General features: G+C 48.9%; 1 protein-coding gene across 1 annotated transcript in view; it reads right to left on the reverse strand.

The window, feature by feature from the left end:
• Positions 1-18,814, reverse strand: part of Taf4 (TATA-box binding protein associated factor 4) — a 65,411-nt gene that overhangs the window by 2,270 nt on the left and 44,327 nt on the right. Inside the window, exons 6-14 of the mRNA NM_001402170.1 lie at positions 18,291-18,380; positions 17,642-17,887; positions 14,978-15,125; positions 11,182-11,296; positions 9,177-9,346; positions 8,742-8,872; positions 7,766-7,891; positions 6,862-6,918; positions 6,198-6,317 (exon numbers count right to left, since the gene is read on the reverse strand). Coding sequence (NP_001389099.1) covers positions 6,198-6,317; positions 6,862-6,918; positions 7,766-7,891; positions 8,742-8,872; positions 9,177-9,346; positions 11,182-11,296; positions 14,978-15,125; positions 17,642-17,887; positions 18,291-18,380 — 1,203 coding nt within the window. The remainder of the gene's footprint in view (positions 1-6,197; positions 6,318-6,861; positions 6,919-7,765; positions 7,892-8,741; positions 8,873-9,176; positions 9,347-11,181; positions 11,297-14,977; positions 15,126-17,641; positions 17,888-18,290; positions 18,381-18,814) is intronic.

Genomic DNA, 18,814 nt, shown 5'->3' on the forward strand with positions numbered 1-18,814 from the left:
CGTTTCGGGTGGACAATTTCCTTGGATGTTGTTGGCAGCAACAGCTCTAAGTAGTGTTTCACCCCTGAGATTAGTGGTGCCTCTTAAAGGGCCACAGTGAAAATGTGCAGTTGGTAGGAATGAGGGAAGCCGTTGGTCTCCCAAAAGCCACCTTGGGCTGTGCTTGGGCCGGCATACCCATGAGCCTCCTTCTAGAGGGTCTTGGTGATCTGGAAAGGAGCAACAAACCAGTTTCTGGGAAGAAAGTCTATAGAGGAGGGTCTCCAACAGAAGCAGCAAGAGGGGGCTGCTGAGACCGGCAGAGTCTGCAGGTCTTGGAGCCCTGTAGCAGGTTGAGGTTGGTCTAAACTGCCTCTCCATTTTCAGCAGTGACTTCACTCTTCTTGCACTTGCTAATAAACCTGATCTAAATCACCTGACTACAGGCCCAAGAGAGAAATCCAGGTGACAATGACATGGTGCCCTGGCCCACTGAGACTCTGCCTGGGCAGCAGGGTGGTGTGTGGCCAGTGTCCAGGCTGTAGTTCATGCCTCTACTTTTAGGTTCAACAGCCAACAACAGGGCTGGGAGGAGCAGGGAACACTCATCTCAGGCACAATATTGAACAAGTTCTAAAAGTTAGAAACTGAGACAAACAGGATCAACCTGGGACCTACACTTTCTGACAAGCATTAATGAGGCCCATAGCTTCATGTAAGCACACCAGCCTGGGCTTCCAACCCGGTAGGACAGCTGTCACTGCTCAAACCTGAGGACAGCAGTCAGGTGAAAACAGGACACAGATTCTCGATTGTGTTCTGTGGGCCTTATAAGCAATAGGAGGTGACTCAGTTGTAAAATCAAAAGTGCAGGCTGAGGCACAGCACAATGGATGTTACGTCACTTCTGAGCACATTCAGGGCTGGCCACAGCAAGAAGAGCCTAACCCCCCACCTCAGAACCGTGACCAGCTCTCCTGAGTGAATGGTCCTCAGAAGACTATGGCACTTAGTGTATCCAAAACCCTCCTGGCCTGTGGGAGCACACACAAGTCATCCAACCTGTGGAGTCTCAGAGCCCCCTGGGAGTCCTTTGCTGAGGGTCGAGGAAGGGTCATGGATGCAGTGAATGTGTTCCTGGCTACTGCAATTAAAGCTTCTGCTCAGAGCCTGATACAGGGATCCACAGGACCAAGGCATTTGTCAGTACCCACATGAAAGCTGAAACCTTAACATGGTAACTACAGTTCAGAGGACTCAAAGGTGTTTCAAGGGTGAGCATGGACACAAACATGGACACAGAGACAGACAGACAGACAGACAGACACACACACACACACACACATACATACACACACACGTGCAGGTGCACACACAAGCACACAGACATGAACACACATACACACATGGACATGGACACACCCGATGGCAATACCAGGAAAATTCTTCCTGGTACATGAGTCTGGGCCTCCTGGGTTGTCCTGCTGTGGCTACCCACCTGGCCCCACCCGAGGCTACTGAAACAACTGAATAAAGAGGTGAGTCTACTTATCTATCTAGTGTCGTCTACTAAGGCCAGCCTGCTATACACAGGGCCTATGTAGTCCTATGTTCTAAGGGAAGTGCTGGGCTTCCTCTCGTCCCCAAGGTCACAGGGTCACAGTGCAGTAGTCTGACTCTTCTCCACCAAGGAGTCCCCTTCAAGAACAGGCCAGAGCCCTGCACCTCAAAACAGTGTGAGTGTTCCTGGGAAACCTTCTAAGACTAGCCATTAGGTCAGAGTAGCATTGGGAAAGCAGCCTACATAGGACCAGACCTATCATGGCTCCCATCCTTACAGATGGAACTCTGTCCTCAATCTGTGAACTGCCCCACAAGAGCCATACTCACCTACAAAACGTCTGAAGAACATAGCAGACGCTCAGAACTCTGCCAAGAAATGAGGTCAATTCTAAGAGGCTCAGCACCAGGGCAGCCTGGCCACCTCTCCAGTGCAAAACTCTAATGAAACTCCTGGGAGAAACTGCCCCCATGCAAAGCCAGGATGCCACCCTACAGCATGACCACACTCTCAAAAAAGTGGCTCACAACAAGTGACACACCAAGAGGACAAGAATGGACGGAATCTGGGCAAGTACCCAAGTAGTCCAAACTCAGGCAGTGAGGAAGGAGCCTTACAAGCTGCAATAGGTCCTTAGATGGCAGAACAGAACCTTCCAGACAGGAGGAACGAAGGGACAGAAATGAGGGGTTCAGGGTCTACAAAATAAGCATGCACAGAGTCAGCAGACACCAGCAGGCCCTGAGCAATCAACTACAGCAAGATTGGTATGGCCGAGACAGTTTCCAGTACTGCCAGGAGAGGGCGCCATCACCCCGTGAGTAACAAAACACCCAGGTGCCACATCTGAGGTAGAGCACACCACCAGACAAGTTCCTGGTCAAGCAGTCCAAGGGCAGCACTGTGCCTATGAGCTCAGAGCTCAAAAGCACTGCTGTTGAAGAGTGGAGACAGAAGAGGCCGGTGTGGACACACAAAAAGGAGTTTCAAGCAAGTCCAGAAAGAGAAGAAGGAAAGTCAGAAAAGGGAAGGAAAAAAGAGTGGTAAGGGTCAGAAAGGCCACCATGCAAAAGAAGCTCTGAACTTTGTAAACTACATAAACCAAGGCTTGCAGCACAGAGAGGGCCCAGGCCACCACAACAGTGACAACAGCTCCCAGTGATTAACTTACCAAGGCAAGAGAAAGCATGGCAGGCACCTCTGCCTTTAACCAACCTGCAAGTCAGGACAGCATGATCAGCCACCACTGGATGGCAGCAGCGAGAAACACGGCTGAGTTGCTGGAAGCTGGCTTCATCTTCCCCCAAGCAGCTTAAGACACAGGTTCAATTAGCCTAGAGCTGAAAAGCAACATCTCCAGGAGGCCAGCCTCACAGGATAGCAAGTGAGAAGAGAGGCAGGTGGTGTGAAGATAAGGGCACCGTAGCATTACAGAAACCACTGTGAGACCAGGTCGTTACAAACTGTGTAAGGACAAAAGGAACCACAAGAACACAGACAAAACCTTCCTTAGACAACAGCCTTCACAAAGAAGCCAAGAGTGGCCACAAGCACCTGTTCCCTCAGAGCACCTGTTACCCCAGCACTTGGGAGGTGAAAGATTGAGTTCAAGGCCAGCCATGCAATCGAAAGACTAAAGAAACAGAGAATACTGGTGCACACCTTTAATCCCAGCACTCTGGAGGCAGAAGCAGGTGAACGCATCTCTGAATTCAAGGCCAACCTGGTCTGCATAGTCCCTTCCAGGACAGCCAGGGCTATACAGAGAAAACCTGTCTCAAACCAAAACAAGAACAACAAAAATAAAAATGAATACGAGGTGGGCCACCGTGGCACATGCTAGTAATCCCCAAACTTGGTAAGGAGAGTGAGGTGAGTTTAAGGTCATGCTTAGTCACAACACAAGTTCAAGTCCAGCCTGGGCTGCAGGAGCTGTCTCAAACAAAGTCACAAGCACAGGTAAAGAAACAGAAGATGCCAGGGAGACATGGATGTGTATGCACATGTATGCACATGTGCGTGTGCACTGCCTGTGCACTGCCCATGCACATGTATGCACATGTGCGTGTGCACTGCCTGTGCACTGCCCATGCACATGTGCATGCATGCTAGGCCACAAGTTAATGGTTACCTTATTTGTATAGTGAGAATTTTCGTCTGTTTGAAAAAGACAGAAATACTTTGGGAATGTTTTTCTTTTAATCCCAGGTGTGGGGCTGCTTCAGTTGACCACAGCAGCTATGATTTGCCTCATGCTCTAGTAAGGGTCTAATTTTGCCAGTTGCAGATGATTTCTGCAGTTGAGGGACATTTAGAATTCTGGGAACTTTTCAGATCCTATAATGTCAGGATCCCTGAGAGTTAATTGTTGTTGTTGGGCTGTTGGTCACAGTTTGTTAAGTAGTTGTGTGTAAAGAAGAAATTAGAATACTGATGAAGATCAAACTTGCCCTAAGGAACTTGACGTGGGAGACGGTGTCTCACTCACTGACTCAGCTATACTGCAGTCAGCAAGCCCTGGGTTCTGTTCTCCTGCCCAGTGCTTGGACTGTGGTGCACACTACAGAACCTGGCTTTTTGTGCCTCAGCTGATAAGTTACAAGGGCTTACACCTTACAATAATTCAGCAAGCTACAAAAACACGCAGCAGAAAAAGTTCATTGGTATCTTCTAACTCCCCTGGTGTCCTTTTCAAAGTGTGAAGTTGCTACCCAAGGTTTTACTCACTTCTTGGCCTCACTTCTGTGTGAGTTTTGGAGGCCTGTATACTTGAACAGTAGACCCAGTTGCTGCAGCTTTTCAGAGAACACATCTACATAAAGATTCTGGCTGAGATTTTCTTCCTATGCCACACTCAGACGTTTTACCTACCCCTGAACTGAGAGGGATGTCCCTGTACCTCTAGGGTATAGTCTCCACACCCAAAGACTGCTGCACAGGGAGTCACTGCTGGCTCCAGGGCTGGAGATGGGTCAGCAGTCCTTGGCAGGGACAGCACTGACCTGCTGAAGCCACTACCCTAAGCTGACCCAATCTGCTTGCTTCACAGCAGGACAGAACTGCCCAAGCAAAACAGACAGCAGTTTCTATGGGGATAAAGGCAAAATAGACTGAGGCCTGGTGGCAACACGAGAGTTCAACCAAGGTTTTAGCTAAGTTTCGCCAGGATGAAGGGTCATTCTCCATTAAGACTCATGTAAAAAATAGCCAAACACAAACACACAGACAGGGGTGCTGTGTTATACTAGACTAGAAAAAAAAATGCCCCACGTCTGCACAGAGCCATAGGAACAGAATAAACTGAAACAAGTCCAGCCCACATTCTTCAGAGTGTGGAAAACCACCCAGGGGCCTCATCACATCTGATCAAAGATGCCCAGCATTCAGTGATAGGCACTAGACATGCACTGAAACAGGGAAAGGAGAACAGTGAGGGGAAACCGAGGCTGGAAGCTTCAATATATATGTTCAACAACATAGGAGAGTTATAGCCATCATAAAGTGGCAGACAGGGGAAGTCTGCTACTCACTAGAGGGATGCTTGCAAATCCATAGCCTATAGATAGAACATTCCTCATGCTGTGGTGACCCCAGCCATAAAATTATTTCAGTGTGACTTCATAACTGTACCTTTGCTACTGCTATGAATCCTAATGTAAACAGCTGACATGCAGGGTATCTGATATGCAACCCCACAGGGGTCTTGACCACAGGTGGAGACCCACTGCTCTAGGCACGCTCAACTAAAATCAACGTTTTGTAAATGGGAACTGCACTGGAGCTCAACAGCCAACAGGAGCTGGCACAACTCCAATCTGGCCGAGGAACAGGACCCAGTCTGAAGGGCACAGAGGAAATCGGTGATGCAATGAACACGAGCAGTACCACAGTCCAGTGCATGTGTGACTGGGACCACAGCACGGTCCAGTGCATGTGTGACTGGGGACCAAGAGGAAGAGAAATGGGAACAGAGCACACCTGAAGAAAACAATGGCCAATGTGGTGCAAATGTACACTGAGGCAGTCTCACATGTGAGTCTAAGCAGCTCAGGAAATGGAAGAAACAAGTTGACCGCCCAGAGACTGACCCTAAGACACGGAAAATCTCTTAAAGAAAGGCCCCAACGGTCAGCAGTCAGACCAGATTACCACACAGAGGCAAGGACAGGAAAAGTGACAACACGCACCTGCACCCTAGAACTCTATAACCAGTGCAGAGTGCACATGCGAGTGACACATGGACCCAGCATCCTCAGCAGCAGCAGTGACGACCACTGAGTGGACACGCAGGTCTGCCACTGCTCTTCTAAATGCAAACGACAATGGTTTAAAGCATAAAGCATTAGGGCAGCACATAAGACACTCAGACTTTGGGCCCAGTGAACAGGTGAGAACTTCTCTCAGTTACACACCCTACAGATGGCCTCACACTGTCTCCACCAGAGCCAATCCTGAATTCCACCCCATGCGTTTCCGTCAGGTTGAACCACGCAGAGCCGACCATGTGTTTTAGCTCATGTTATATGCACAAAAAGGCTACTTGAAAATCAAGTGTCCAACCAAGACCACACCTTTACGGAAGGCCAGGAACTCCCCTGCCTACTGAAGGAAGGCACTCCCCACACCCTCCAGACCTCGGCCTCGTGTTCTGCTATACCTCTGCTCCCGATCCTGGCCCAGCGCAGTCCACCTTCCTCTTCTTCCTGGGCCCGATGGCTGCCAGTGCAGTGAGGTTGGCATCTCGCTGTCGCATCTGTGCCAGCTCCTGCTGCTGCATCTTCATTGGGAAGGAAACAAAACTCATTGCTTCGAGAGTCTTACTGCAAATGTAGCAACAGCTACCAAGAATTTTCTCAAGTTTCCTAAGTCATAACTTCTTTAGAGTTGAGGCTTTTAAAACTAAGGACATGTCTGTAACCAAAAATATTTACAAGACTTTTTAAACAGAAGCTTACCTTAAAATGCTCAGACAATTAGAAGGGGTTTAGGGAGCCTAATCTCACAGAGAGGGACAGGTACTCTCCAGCCAAATGCAGACAGCACAGAAAGAGCCTGGGCTGATGGGTCCCCCAAGAGGACAAAGGAGCAATGGATGCCCACACTGGCAAACGCCAGGTTTCTTTTTTTTTTTTTTTTTTTTTGGTTCTTTTTTTTTCGGAGCTGGGGACCGAACCCAGGGCCTTGCGCTTCCTAGGTAAGCGCTCTATCACTGAGCTAAATCCCCAGCCCCAAACGCCAGGTTTCTAAGTATTGTCTTTTATGTGGGCACCAAGCATGACCACGAACTGCAAGTGCAGTAGAGGCCAAACAGAGAAACTCACCTCCTTTGCTTTCTGCTTCAACCTTAATTGCTCTGGGTCTTCTTGTCTGGATCGAGACTATTTTTGAAAGAAGGAAAAAACAAGAGTCATGCCTTCCATGAACATTACTGAACCCACAGTACCCTGTCCATCTACAGCAGCATTTAGCCAGATGACAGAGTTCCTGCAAATTCTATACATGTTTACATCCAAATGACAAAAATTTAGGTAATAATGGGCCATGAAAAAAATGTCTTTGATACCATCCAGACGCAGTGAGAGAGTCTTAGACATATGGCTACCAGTTTGTCATATGCCTCTGACTCAATGTAGACTGGGAAAGAGCTGGGACAGAGCTCCCAGTCGTGTTGGGCTCAGCAGCTAGTGAGGCTGGCATTCAGCTACCACTCCTCCTACTGCACAAAAAGCTGACACTGGAATTAACATTTCTGGATGACTCTAATCATAAAGTTCCTATACTTAGCTCTGAATGCTCTAGACTGAAAGGCTATATGAACCCACAGGGAAGGGAAGAGGTCAGAATTCTAAGATTTAAGCCCATACCATAGTGTTACACACCTTTAATCCCAACACTCAGAAGGCAGAGGCAGGAAGATCTCTGTAAGTTCAAGGCCAGCCTGGTCTACAGTGAGTTCCAGGACAGCCAGAGCTACATAATGAGTCCTTATTTCAAAAATAAAGCAAAACATTTTTAAAATTAATTAATTAACTAACAAAATGAGAGCTACATCTCTTCTACCAATCTCTAACTGGAGCCAGGCTTCTGCCTCACCTATCCAGCTTCACTCACAACACCCTTCTTTCCACACTTGCCAGAAATGGCGGTGAGCACAAGCCAGTGCCTGGTGAGCAGCTAGGAGGGGGCAGCAAGCTGAGCCTGAGCTGCAGATGGGGTTTAACTTGCCTTTGCTGCCCGCATCAAGATCTCCCTCTCCTGCTCATCTTTCCTCTGCTTTTCAATCTGATCCAACTGTTCAAAGAACTTGAGCTGCGCCCGGACATCACTCGCTTGCTCATATCTGTCGTCATCCTACCAAAAAAAACCCAAAAAGTTAGTACAGACACTGTCAGCGGTGGATTCGGTACTTCAACAAGCATGGATGTGCCTGGCACAGCTGGACATGGTGTGGCAGTTGCTCACATCCCACTGCTCCAGTCCCGACCTCACAAAGACAGGAAGTCTCGTCCAGTTACCAGGAACCCACGAAAGGCCCAACTTGATACACTTTGGCATTTTGAAGCCATATTTAAGTCCTTCTGTATAGAAGTGTCTGTCTATTTTTGTTTTTGAGACAGGGTCCTCTGTCCAGCCCTGACTAGCCTGGAACTCACAATTTTAGACCAGGCTGGGCTTGAACTCACAGAGATCCATCTTCCTCTGCCTCCCGAGTACCAGAAATAAAGGTGTGCACCACCAAGTCCAACTTTCGAAGTGTTTTAAAGCTGACAATTTACCACGGGCTGCTCTGAATGTTCAGACACTGACTCCTTCATCTGTGCAAGTGCTCAAGACGTATTCTGGCTGAAAACCCACTTCATATTCATTCATTCATTCATTCATTCATTCATTCATTCATTCATTCATTCATTCTCTCCCTCTCTCACGCACGCACGCACGGCGGACAGCCTGTAGTTGTAGCTTATGGCTCGAATAGGCCAGGCTGCAGGACCTGGCTCTTTAGATGGAGTAAGAGCACAAGACTCCGTAATCTCCTACGCTCACAGCCCCGTCTCCCGACGCAGGAGCACCTGAGCACACCTGCAGGTAGTGTGTGTGGCTAACAGTGAGCACAGGAACAACCAGGACAACAGGGCTTCCAGACAGCCCAGGTCACGCGGTGAGAACACGAACATTCTCCCCAGGAAAATAGCCTCATTACCTTATAAGAGAAGTTTTTCTGCTGAGCCGTTTCAGATATCTTTTCTACAAGATTCTGCAGCCTTTGCTGTGTGGCATGAGACACGTAACTCACTACATCTGGATGCAGTTCCGTGATGCCGTGCTTTTTACCTGCAGGCCATGCAGAAAAAAGCACTTTATGGTACTTACCCAGCTTCTCTTTATCACGGCCCTGGCTTCTCTCACCCACTAGTTACTGCTTTGTACAATCAAAGGCAGTCTAAGCAGGAAGCAGACTGTCACTGTCCACCTTCTACTACCTGCCAACCAACAGTGGAGTCTGTATAGGGTGAGCCCAAGACAAGGCAGTGGGGCTACAGCAGAAAGGTCGGACTGCGTCTCGCCAGGGTCATGGAACACATCAGACAGACAGGGACTCTCGGCGTCCCAGTGGCGTCACCTGCTGCAGCCGTACCTATTTCTAGTATCCTCCTCTGCAAAGGCGCGGGGAGGAGGAAGGTGTCATCTTTACAGGATCGGGTCAATGTCCCCACCAACTCAGAGTTTGTGGCCAATATTCTTGCACTTTCTTCAGACAGGTTCACTCCAGCCATTGACGCAACATCATTGATGTCGTCATCATCCCTGTGAGAAGAGAGGAACATTCTTGTGGCATTAGGAAATCACAGCTCACTCAGGTGGTTCCAATTCAGTGGCATCTTGCAAGGGGCAGGGAGCAGCAGAAGGGCACTGAGATGAACAGACAGACACACACACAGTCACACACACACACAGTTACACAAACACACCAGGCTCCTACACTGGCCTTGTCCTTTGTTTGACAGTGTCTTGCTGCCTTGTTTGAAAACTGAAGTGTTCAAAGGAAGAACTGTGTGAGGTCACAGCTAAACTGAGTCCACAGAGAGCTCTGTGCCCACCGTCCACAGTCTGTCCCAAGAAAACAAAACCCAGAACACCATCTGTTGCTTTGAAGACTCCATGTTACCTGAAAATTTCTCAAAGAAAGAAGAAAATTTCTTCTCTCAGTCGCAGCTTTCAGAGGAGTTAGAAGAGCACAAAACTCACTCAGAGCCAGCACAGAGTACTACCAGCCAGTCCCAGACAGATGTTTCCTTGTGAAAATGGACTAGCCTAAAAACCTGTCCACATGTGGCCACTGTCCCAAGACCAACCTCTTCCCTGGGGAGGTCTACATCCAGCAACAGGCCCTCCAGTGTCCCTCACTGAACACCCTTCAGCCTGTCTTTAACACATACGCCCTTGGTGTAGGACGACAGGAGAGTCCTCCTTGAAGCCTGACCCTTGGAAGTCTTCACTGAACTGCACTGCCCGTCCCACCCTGCTGCCTGTATGTGTGTGTGCTGAGAGTGACACCCAGTGCTAACCAGTACTGTGGAAGCATCCTGAAGTTTGAACACACACACATGCAACCTTCCTATTGCTTACAAGTCAATCATAGCTCACTTCTACTCAGCCTTTTGATCCTGCCCTATCTGATTAAGTGCTGACCATCCAGATGACCAGCGCAGCCTGGGCTATAGAAAGGAGTCCAGCCCACCTCATGTCACTACCTGAGCCCTGTCCTGACGTGATGAAGTGGGCACAGCTCACACTGTCGTTTGCTTGTCCCTGCTCTTAACCACTATCCCCTGAAGGGCAGCCCTGGTCTATACTGGAAAATGGCTTCTAGTAGGTAAGATATGAGTGACAGGAATGTGCCTAGGCTCTTCCCACAGACCAATTAGGAGCCCCAGCCTCCACTGCATTCCTAAGCATTCCTCCCTGCCCAGCTGGGACCCAAGACTGCGGCCAACCCTAGCTTACCCACGTCCCTAGCTCCAGCTTCCTCATCAACACTGGCCACAGCACCGAGAAGCGGGTAGTACAGGCGTTTATGCTGTACATACACACTTAGCCTCTCTCCCGATCCACTCAGGTGACCTGTCCTGATCTGCCTGGTTGCTCCTTACCCTACAGAGCCAATATAGTTCCCAACTCTCTCCAGCCCCATTCAATAGCTTCGAGGATGAAGAGGCTCCTGAAATTCAAACCACCCCCCACTGCTCAGTCAGAGCGAAGGCCAGAATTTGGCCTCTGGTGTTTGCACACAAGAATCTCAAGACATAGTAATGTCCAGAAAGGCTGTTCTGTTCATCAAGAGTCACAGTGAGCAGGGTGATGCGGGCCATTTGTGTTATAAACGGTAGTTACCTTGGTGCACTCTGTTGGCACCAAGTCAGATGACCTGTTCTCCATTTCCACAGAGGGCATGAGGCAAGCCACTCCTCTGCATCCACAACAGGAGCTCACACTGACAGAGGTGTGGTCAGACACAAGCAGAACAAGCAGTCCTGACACTACCAGGGCCAAGAGCCAGTAGGAAAGGCCTTGTAGTGAAGTCAGCAGATAACCTGAGCCCTTCCCGTGCTCTCTAAGGTGTTCAGGGCTTCAGTTCTTACCGAAAGGAGCCTCCCCCTGGCTCCTTGAGCTTGTTTTTCTGTGCAGCGGCTGCTTGTGCAGATACAGTAGAAAGGGCTTTGGTTCCAGGTAACACGGTGGGTTTCACCACAGGGACTGCAAAGTCAAAGACACAGTGGACACAGAGGCTGTTACTGGAGAACTAACTCTGATGGCTTCACAAGCCGAGGGAGAAACTGCCATCTCTTCACTCATCACATTGACACTCTCGAAACTCTGAGCTCTATAGTGCACCTGTACTTAAGTTACAGGGCTGGGCTGCTCAGTGGTTAAATGATCGCACTGTTCTTTAGAGGACCCATGCTCCGCTCCCAGTACCCACAGCAGCTCACAACACCCGCAACTATGGCTCCAGGGATTCAAAGCTGTCTTCTGAACTCTGTGGGCACCTGTGTACACAACACACACACACACACACACACACACACACACACACACACACACACTCTCTCTCTCTCTCTCTCTCTCTCTCTCTCTCTGAACTCTGGGCACCTGTGTACACACACTCTCTCTCTCACACACACGCACACACACACACATACTCTGTGGGCACCTGTACACACAACACACACAACACACTCTCTCTCTCTCTCTCTCTCTCTCTCTCTCTCTCTCTCTCTCTGAACTCTGGGCACCTGTGTACACACACTCTCTCACACACACATACTCTGTGGGCACCTTACACACAACACACACACACATTCTGAACTCTGTGGGCACCTGTACACACAACACACACACACACACAACACACACACACACACACACACTCTCTCTCTCTCTCTCTCTCTCTCTGAACTCTGGGCACCTGTGTACACACACTCTCTCTCACACACACGCACACACACACACATACTCTGTGGGCACCTGTACACACAACACACACAACACACACACACACACACACACTCTCTCTCTCTCTCTGAACTCTGGGCACCTGTGTACACACACTCTCTCACACACACATACTCTGTGGGCACCTTACACACAACACACACACACACTCTGAACTCTGTGGGCACCTGTACACACACACACACACACACACACACACTCTCACTCTGAACTCTGTGGACACCTGTACACACACACACACACACACACACACACACACACACACTCTCACTCTGAACTCTGTGGAGACCTGTACACACACACACACACACACACACACACACACACACACACACACACCCCTGGTCAGAGTGCTGAGAATGCTCAGCTCTAAACAGGACACCTTTACCACATCTTCCCTCCTCGGGGCTCAGGGATCATCACAGGAGGAGGAGGTGGAAAGAGACTGGAAGACGGCTAAGAAACTGTTTTCTAGATATGAGAGGCCCTTGCACTTATAAATTCAAAGCAGCTATGGCTGCTTATTCAACATCTGCTAAGATCAAGCCCATTAAAATCCCAGCATCGAAGGGGAAAGGAGAAATGGCTCAGTGATTAAGAGCACTTCCTCTTCCAGAGGACCTAGGTTCGATTCTAGCAACCACATAATGGCTGATACCAGTTCCAGGGGATCCAACATCCTCTTCTGGCCTTCAAGGACACCAGGCATGCACATGGAACACAGACATACATGCAGGCAAACACTCCCACACAGAAAACAATGATCAAGTTATTGTGGTGTTTTGTCTGTCTTGTTTTTAGTTCTAGCATGGATAGGAAGGGGCTCCTAGCTGTTTCTCCAAGGATGCGGCCCTGGACAGGCTGCTCCTGCTCCGGTGGACAGTCCTATACCCATGTACATAACCTGTAGCATTGACAGACTCAGAGGGCTTGGGTTTTTTTGGTTTTTTTTTTTTTTTTTTTTTTTTATTCTTTTTTTCGGAGCTGGGGACTGAACCCAGGGCCTTGCGCTTCCTAGGCAAGCGCTCTACCACTGAGCTAAATCCCCAACCCCGGCTTGGGTTTTTTTTTAGTGCATAAAATTGAGAGGGAGATGGAGGGTCTAGAAGGAGGAGGAGATGGGCAGAAGGGTGGATTTTTGTCAAAGCATGTTGTATACATGCTTACCCATGAGGAGAGAGAAAAACAGTCTTAGGAAAATTACAGTGCAAATCCAAGACAGTGCCATTGATCACGGTACAGCCCATCCCTGTGCCCTATCTGCATCCGTTCCTCACCAGCACAGACTCTACAGAAGCATTCTTATGTGTGTGTTTGTGTCATATATACGTGTGTGTTATATGTATATATGTATGTGTGCCATATGTGTGTATTATATATACACATGTATATTATATATGTCCCATATATATGTGTGTGGTGTGCATTGTGTGCTATATATGTGTCATACATGTGCGTTATGTGTATATATGTATGCATATATATGTGTGTCATATACACATATATTACATGTATATATGTGTCATGTGCATGTCATATATGTATATATGTATATTTATGTGTGCCATGTATATTATGTATGTGCCAATATATACACGTGTTACATGTATATTTTATATGTGTGTATATGTGTGCATCATATATGTATGTGTTATATATATGTGTGTCATACGTATATATGTATGTTTGCCATATATAGGTTGCATGTCATATACTTGTGTGTACCACATATATACATGTATGTTATATATATGCCATATATCTATACACATGTTATATGTATGTGTGTTATATGTGTGTGTCATATATATGTGTGCCATATATATACACACACACATGCGTAGTGTGTGTGTGTGCGTGTGTGTGTATGTGAGAGAGAGAGAGAGAGAGAGAGAGAGAGAGAGAGAGAGAGAGAGAAATCTCAAAAGATACAATCATTTACAAGGCTTAAGATAAAAGTTTAACATGTAGGTAATGTTTAAACCCTAAGGTTTTTTTTTTAAAGGTTTAGTTGCATCCTCCAAGCATCTACTTGCCTGTATTTCTTCACATTCTTTTTTAGGGGGAGGATGTGGTGGTGAGACAGGGTTTCTCTGTGTAGCCCTGGCTGTCCTGGAACTCACTCTGAAGACCAGGCTGCCCTTGAGTGCTGGGATTAAAGGTGTGCACCACACTCCCGACACCCTCCAACTGTTGAAATACAGGAATGACTCCTGAGAGGGACTAACAGTAAGCAGACATATGCTATATATATTTAAAGTCTCACCTAGGAGACTGAAGAATGAGAATTTCTGGAACCCAGGAGTTTAAGACCAAGGTAACACAGTGGGGCTGCCTTGGAGAAAAGGGGGTAAGGTGGAATACTGTTATGATATAAAGGCCTAAGTCTGGTGAAAAAGAGCGATACAGAATTACACTTCAGAATAAACTTTATCATGGCCAGGCCTTGAAGTGGGAAGAGACTCAGAAGAGGCAATGCCACACCATAGGCAGCATGATAGGACCTTGAAAAGAGAGAAGGCCTTCCCTTCAAGCCCCAAGAAAAAAGCAGGTTTCTGTTTTTTATGGTTTTAGAGGATGGGAACAACATTTATACCACACAATCTAGACTAACTCTAGGAATAACAGGGCGACTGGGAGAAGAGGGAAGCCAAAGGAAGGGGTAGGAGGAGAGGGAGACAGGCAGCTAGAAGGTCTAACTAGAAGTATCTAATAGATACCAGCAGTGTAATGTATATAATTCAGATAATTTAAAAACCACGTTGACAAGGGTAATGGCTTGCACAAACCTCATAAATGAAGTCACTGAGCAATGTGCATAAATTAATTTTATCACAATGATGAAATGAAATCAAGTACCAGTCCCACAACTGGCCATTTCTGGGACTAGCCAGTCCTAGGTGGCAGCAGCCGGGGCCTCACCTGGCTGCAGCTGGTTCAGTTGGATCTGCTGTGGTGTGGTGAGCATGATCCGGTTGTGAGGCTGCCGCAATGCGACCATGGGTGTCTGCGTCAAGGTCACCTGCGGGGGCCGGATCAAGGCTCCAGGCTTCGGGGGCTGCTGGATCACCTGGGGCACAGCCAGCACAGTGCATGAGCACACACACATCCTAGGGGCCACCACACTGACCCATGAAGCCAGCTATGTGCTTCCTCAGCGCTACCCCAACCTTGCCCTGCCAGAAGCTCTAGGAAGTCCAAATGTATACCTCATTCCAAATCTAAAGGCCTGGCCCAATAAGTCGCCAACAAGCCTCTGCGCACAGCTTCAAAAGATTTAGACAAAGACAGAATGGTACCACACCAGGTCACAGTAGAGCAGAGCAAGTACACGGAGCACACGACACTCAGGACCTGCAGTAGATCCCACACATATCCTAGAGGGCAACAGCAAACCAAAGTTTGCTAAGCTCAGGCCCCACAAGGAACATGACTTCTGCTGCCTGAGGGCCATATGTCGAATGACTTGTTTCTAGTCTCAGTTTTCTATAGGATCAGATTACTCTTCTATTGGAGTGAAGATGGATCTCCAAGTCCTGCCCTGACCTTGGTTCTCGTCCCAACACAGCCTGTCCCCCTCATCACTCTGAACCATACTTAGCCCAAGGGCGGCTGGTTGATATTTCAGGACCTGCTCAGCTCTGCTGTCCTGCGTACTGCCCTGGCCTACAACAGGCTCCAAGAGCCCACAGGAAGCCCCAAGATGGCCAGACCATAAGTCTCTGGGCTAAGAGCTTTCCTGGAAGAATCCTCTTTTTTATAAAGGAGCCTTTTTGTGTGGCACAATATCAGTGTCTGCAGGATTCTGAATCACTTCTGGGACTTGAACCCCAGCTCTGCTGTGTTTTTGTTGAGCACCACATGTAATAGGACACTTGCGAAGGACTGGGGTCGAGGCCTGCAACAGACCATGGTGCTCACACCACAGGATGGGCAAGCCCATGGCAACTCAGGCTAGGGCTTTCCACTGAGAAGCCACTAAGTGAAGATACAGAAAAGTGGCTCAATTCCATGGGTCCTGGGATCCTCTGGCCTCAGGCCCAGGTTTGCATGAAGTTGACCTATCTGCCTTAGCTGCACACACAGGCATAAGCAGAGAATGACGGTGTAAGAGGGGGATCAGGAAAGCACACAGCAATGACCAGGTGGCTGAACACACCATGTTCATGTTTGTGAAAAGAAACACCACTATTCTGGTATAACTTCTGACACTGATTAAACAGCCTGACCAGAAGTAACTGATGGAAGAGGTTTCTTTGGCTTACAATTCCGGGTCACAGTCTATCCCTGCAGGGAAGTCATAGAGGCAACAACGAAGACTGTCACACCACATCTATAGTCAAGAGAAACAAATGCAGCCATGTTGCCTGCCTGTGCCCTTGTGTGCAGCTAGCTTTCTGAGCTGCTACACAGTTCAGGAGCCAGGAAACAGTGCCACCAACATTCAGGGCAGGTCTTCCTACATCAATCAAAAATCAATCTCATATAGGCATACCTACATGCCGTTCTGATCTAGATGACTTCTCATTAAGAACGCTCTTTCCAGGTGATTCTACAGTATTCCAAATTGAAAGTTAAAAGTGACACAATGGAAATGGTTCTGCACGCAGTCCAGCACTCAAGGCCACAACTGAGAACCAGGACCAGAGGTGAAACCCTCACAAAGACAGCCTGCTCGTCCACAGAGCTGTCTTCCAGGTAAGTCAGTGTGCTGACTGCTGAACAACACAACTCCCGACTGAAACCGTGTGAAAGCAAAGGACACAAGGATGCCTGCTCAGGTGTGGTCCTTCAGCCTGCTCTCAACTCTCCTCACTACCCACAGAGTAGACAAAACCAAGCTCCAACAGGGCAGCCAGCACCCAGGGGTCTGGCCTCCTTACATCCCCAGCCTGCATACAGCACTGTACCACCTACGACTACTCACCTTACAACAACTCAAGTCATCCGTCATCCACCACCACCCAGAGCTATGAGTTAAACCTAAGACCTCGTAAATGCTCTACAACACTGTTCTGTACAACCAGCCCCCTTTTCAAGTTTGCCTTTTATGTGTTCACGGCAGGGTCTATACACTCTAAACGCAGCTCACAGTGGAGAGCCATCCCGCCTCCAGTGGAAGAACGCAATCAGACAAAGCCAGACCCCCCCTTGCCAGCACTTCAGCTTTCCTTCCCTGAGCACCGTCGCCACCAGTCAGCTCTATCCTGGGAAGGCAAAGGCCTGACTGACCCATCTCCTTCCCAATCCCAAAGGTTTGAACACTTAGGCATCACTCAAAGTCCAGAGAGTTATCCTCCTAAGAGGCCACCAAACACTGTGTTCCTGTACAGGAAACCCCAACCACAGGTTAAGGGCCTGCCAGGAAGTGAGCCAAGAAGTTCACTTCATTCTATGAAAAGTACAATACAAAGTCATGGGCCTCAACCTCCAGCTCACACTTTAATTACTTAAGAGAACAGCCACACGTCTTTCCAGCAGGAGCTTCCTTGCCTGCTCTTTCCAGAAATGGGCTCCGAGCCAGGGCTGGCGAGTTAATGACATGGCGGCTGGCAAGAGCACCATGCCAGGCTCGAGCCTTCATACCAGTGGTGTGGGCGGTGCCTGCTTGCCAACGCCAACCTGTGTGGGCTGCGTGAGGCTGATGACCGGGGGCTGGAGGGCGCTGGTCACCGAGGCAGCTGTCTTCCCAGCTGTGCGCTGCACTGAGCTGCTCAGCACCACAGCCGTCAGTGCAGTCGTGGCCTGCGAGGCAGGCGGCTGCTGCTGCTGGCTCTGCTGGATGAAGGCCGCGGAGTCTGGGGTCAGCTGTCTCAAGGCAGGTAAGCTCCTCTGAGGACAGACAGACATGGAGGGTCAGGCACAGCTAGAACATTACTGCTTATAGTATCTTCAAAATTCAGAAGCATAATCCTTCAGAAAAGCCTTGTGGCTAATATCACTCCATCTACAGTGTTGGGTACTAATTCCCCACCTGTCACTCAACTCCAAACACACTCACTGACCAGGACTTTCTTAGAGAGAACTGGCTACAAAGTACCTAGAGGCACCCATGTCAGTGTCCCCAGGCTTATGCTGGGAGCAAGCCCTTCCCCCAGGGAGCACTGGCCCTACCTAACGAGTGTGCTGGAGCTGGGGCGCATCTGGGGACTCAGTGCTGTCCCAACCACACCAGGTGGAATCTAATGCCCACCCTGACTGGACCACAAATACTGCAGCACAAGCTGTCAATCACCTTCAGGAAAGGCACAAGGTAAGGCTGAGGTGAAGAGTTCAGTTCTCGATATAACCTGCTAGTGAAATCTTCTGCTTCGATTTTCCCATCCTGAAAAACAAACCACACTGACATTGCAGTGATGCCACATGGCAGCTGCCGACACACTTCCACACAACCTCACGGCACACCATGAACCCCAGCACCACACTGGCCTGGCAGCCCTTCTGACAGTAAGTGTGTCAGTATGCCATTGCCCAATGTAACAGACGCAGTTCCCTAGGTGCACATGTCTCGAGCCCCCTTGGACCCCAGCAGCAGCTGGTGAGCATGTCTCTAGCTGGCTAGATACTGGTCCAGTTTAACACCCTCCCAAGGACTTCTCAGCCACTTGTCTTCACTTGGGTCCCACCAGGCACCTACAGTGCCAGGCATTTTGCTAGGAAACCAATGTGTTCCAGAGTGGCAAGGGCAGCTCTGCCCAGGTGGGGAGCAGGGCACCTGTCAGGGGAGAGTAGCACCACAGTTAGGCCTACCCAGCACCA

The sequence above is a fragment of the Rattus norvegicus genome, chromosome 3 (genome assembly GCF_036323735.1).
Source record: "Rattus norvegicus strain BN/NHsdMcwi chromosome 3, GRCr8, whole genome shotgun sequence".
Taxonomy (NCBI): Eukaryota; Metazoa; Chordata; class Mammalia; order Rodentia; family Muridae; genus Rattus; species Rattus norvegicus.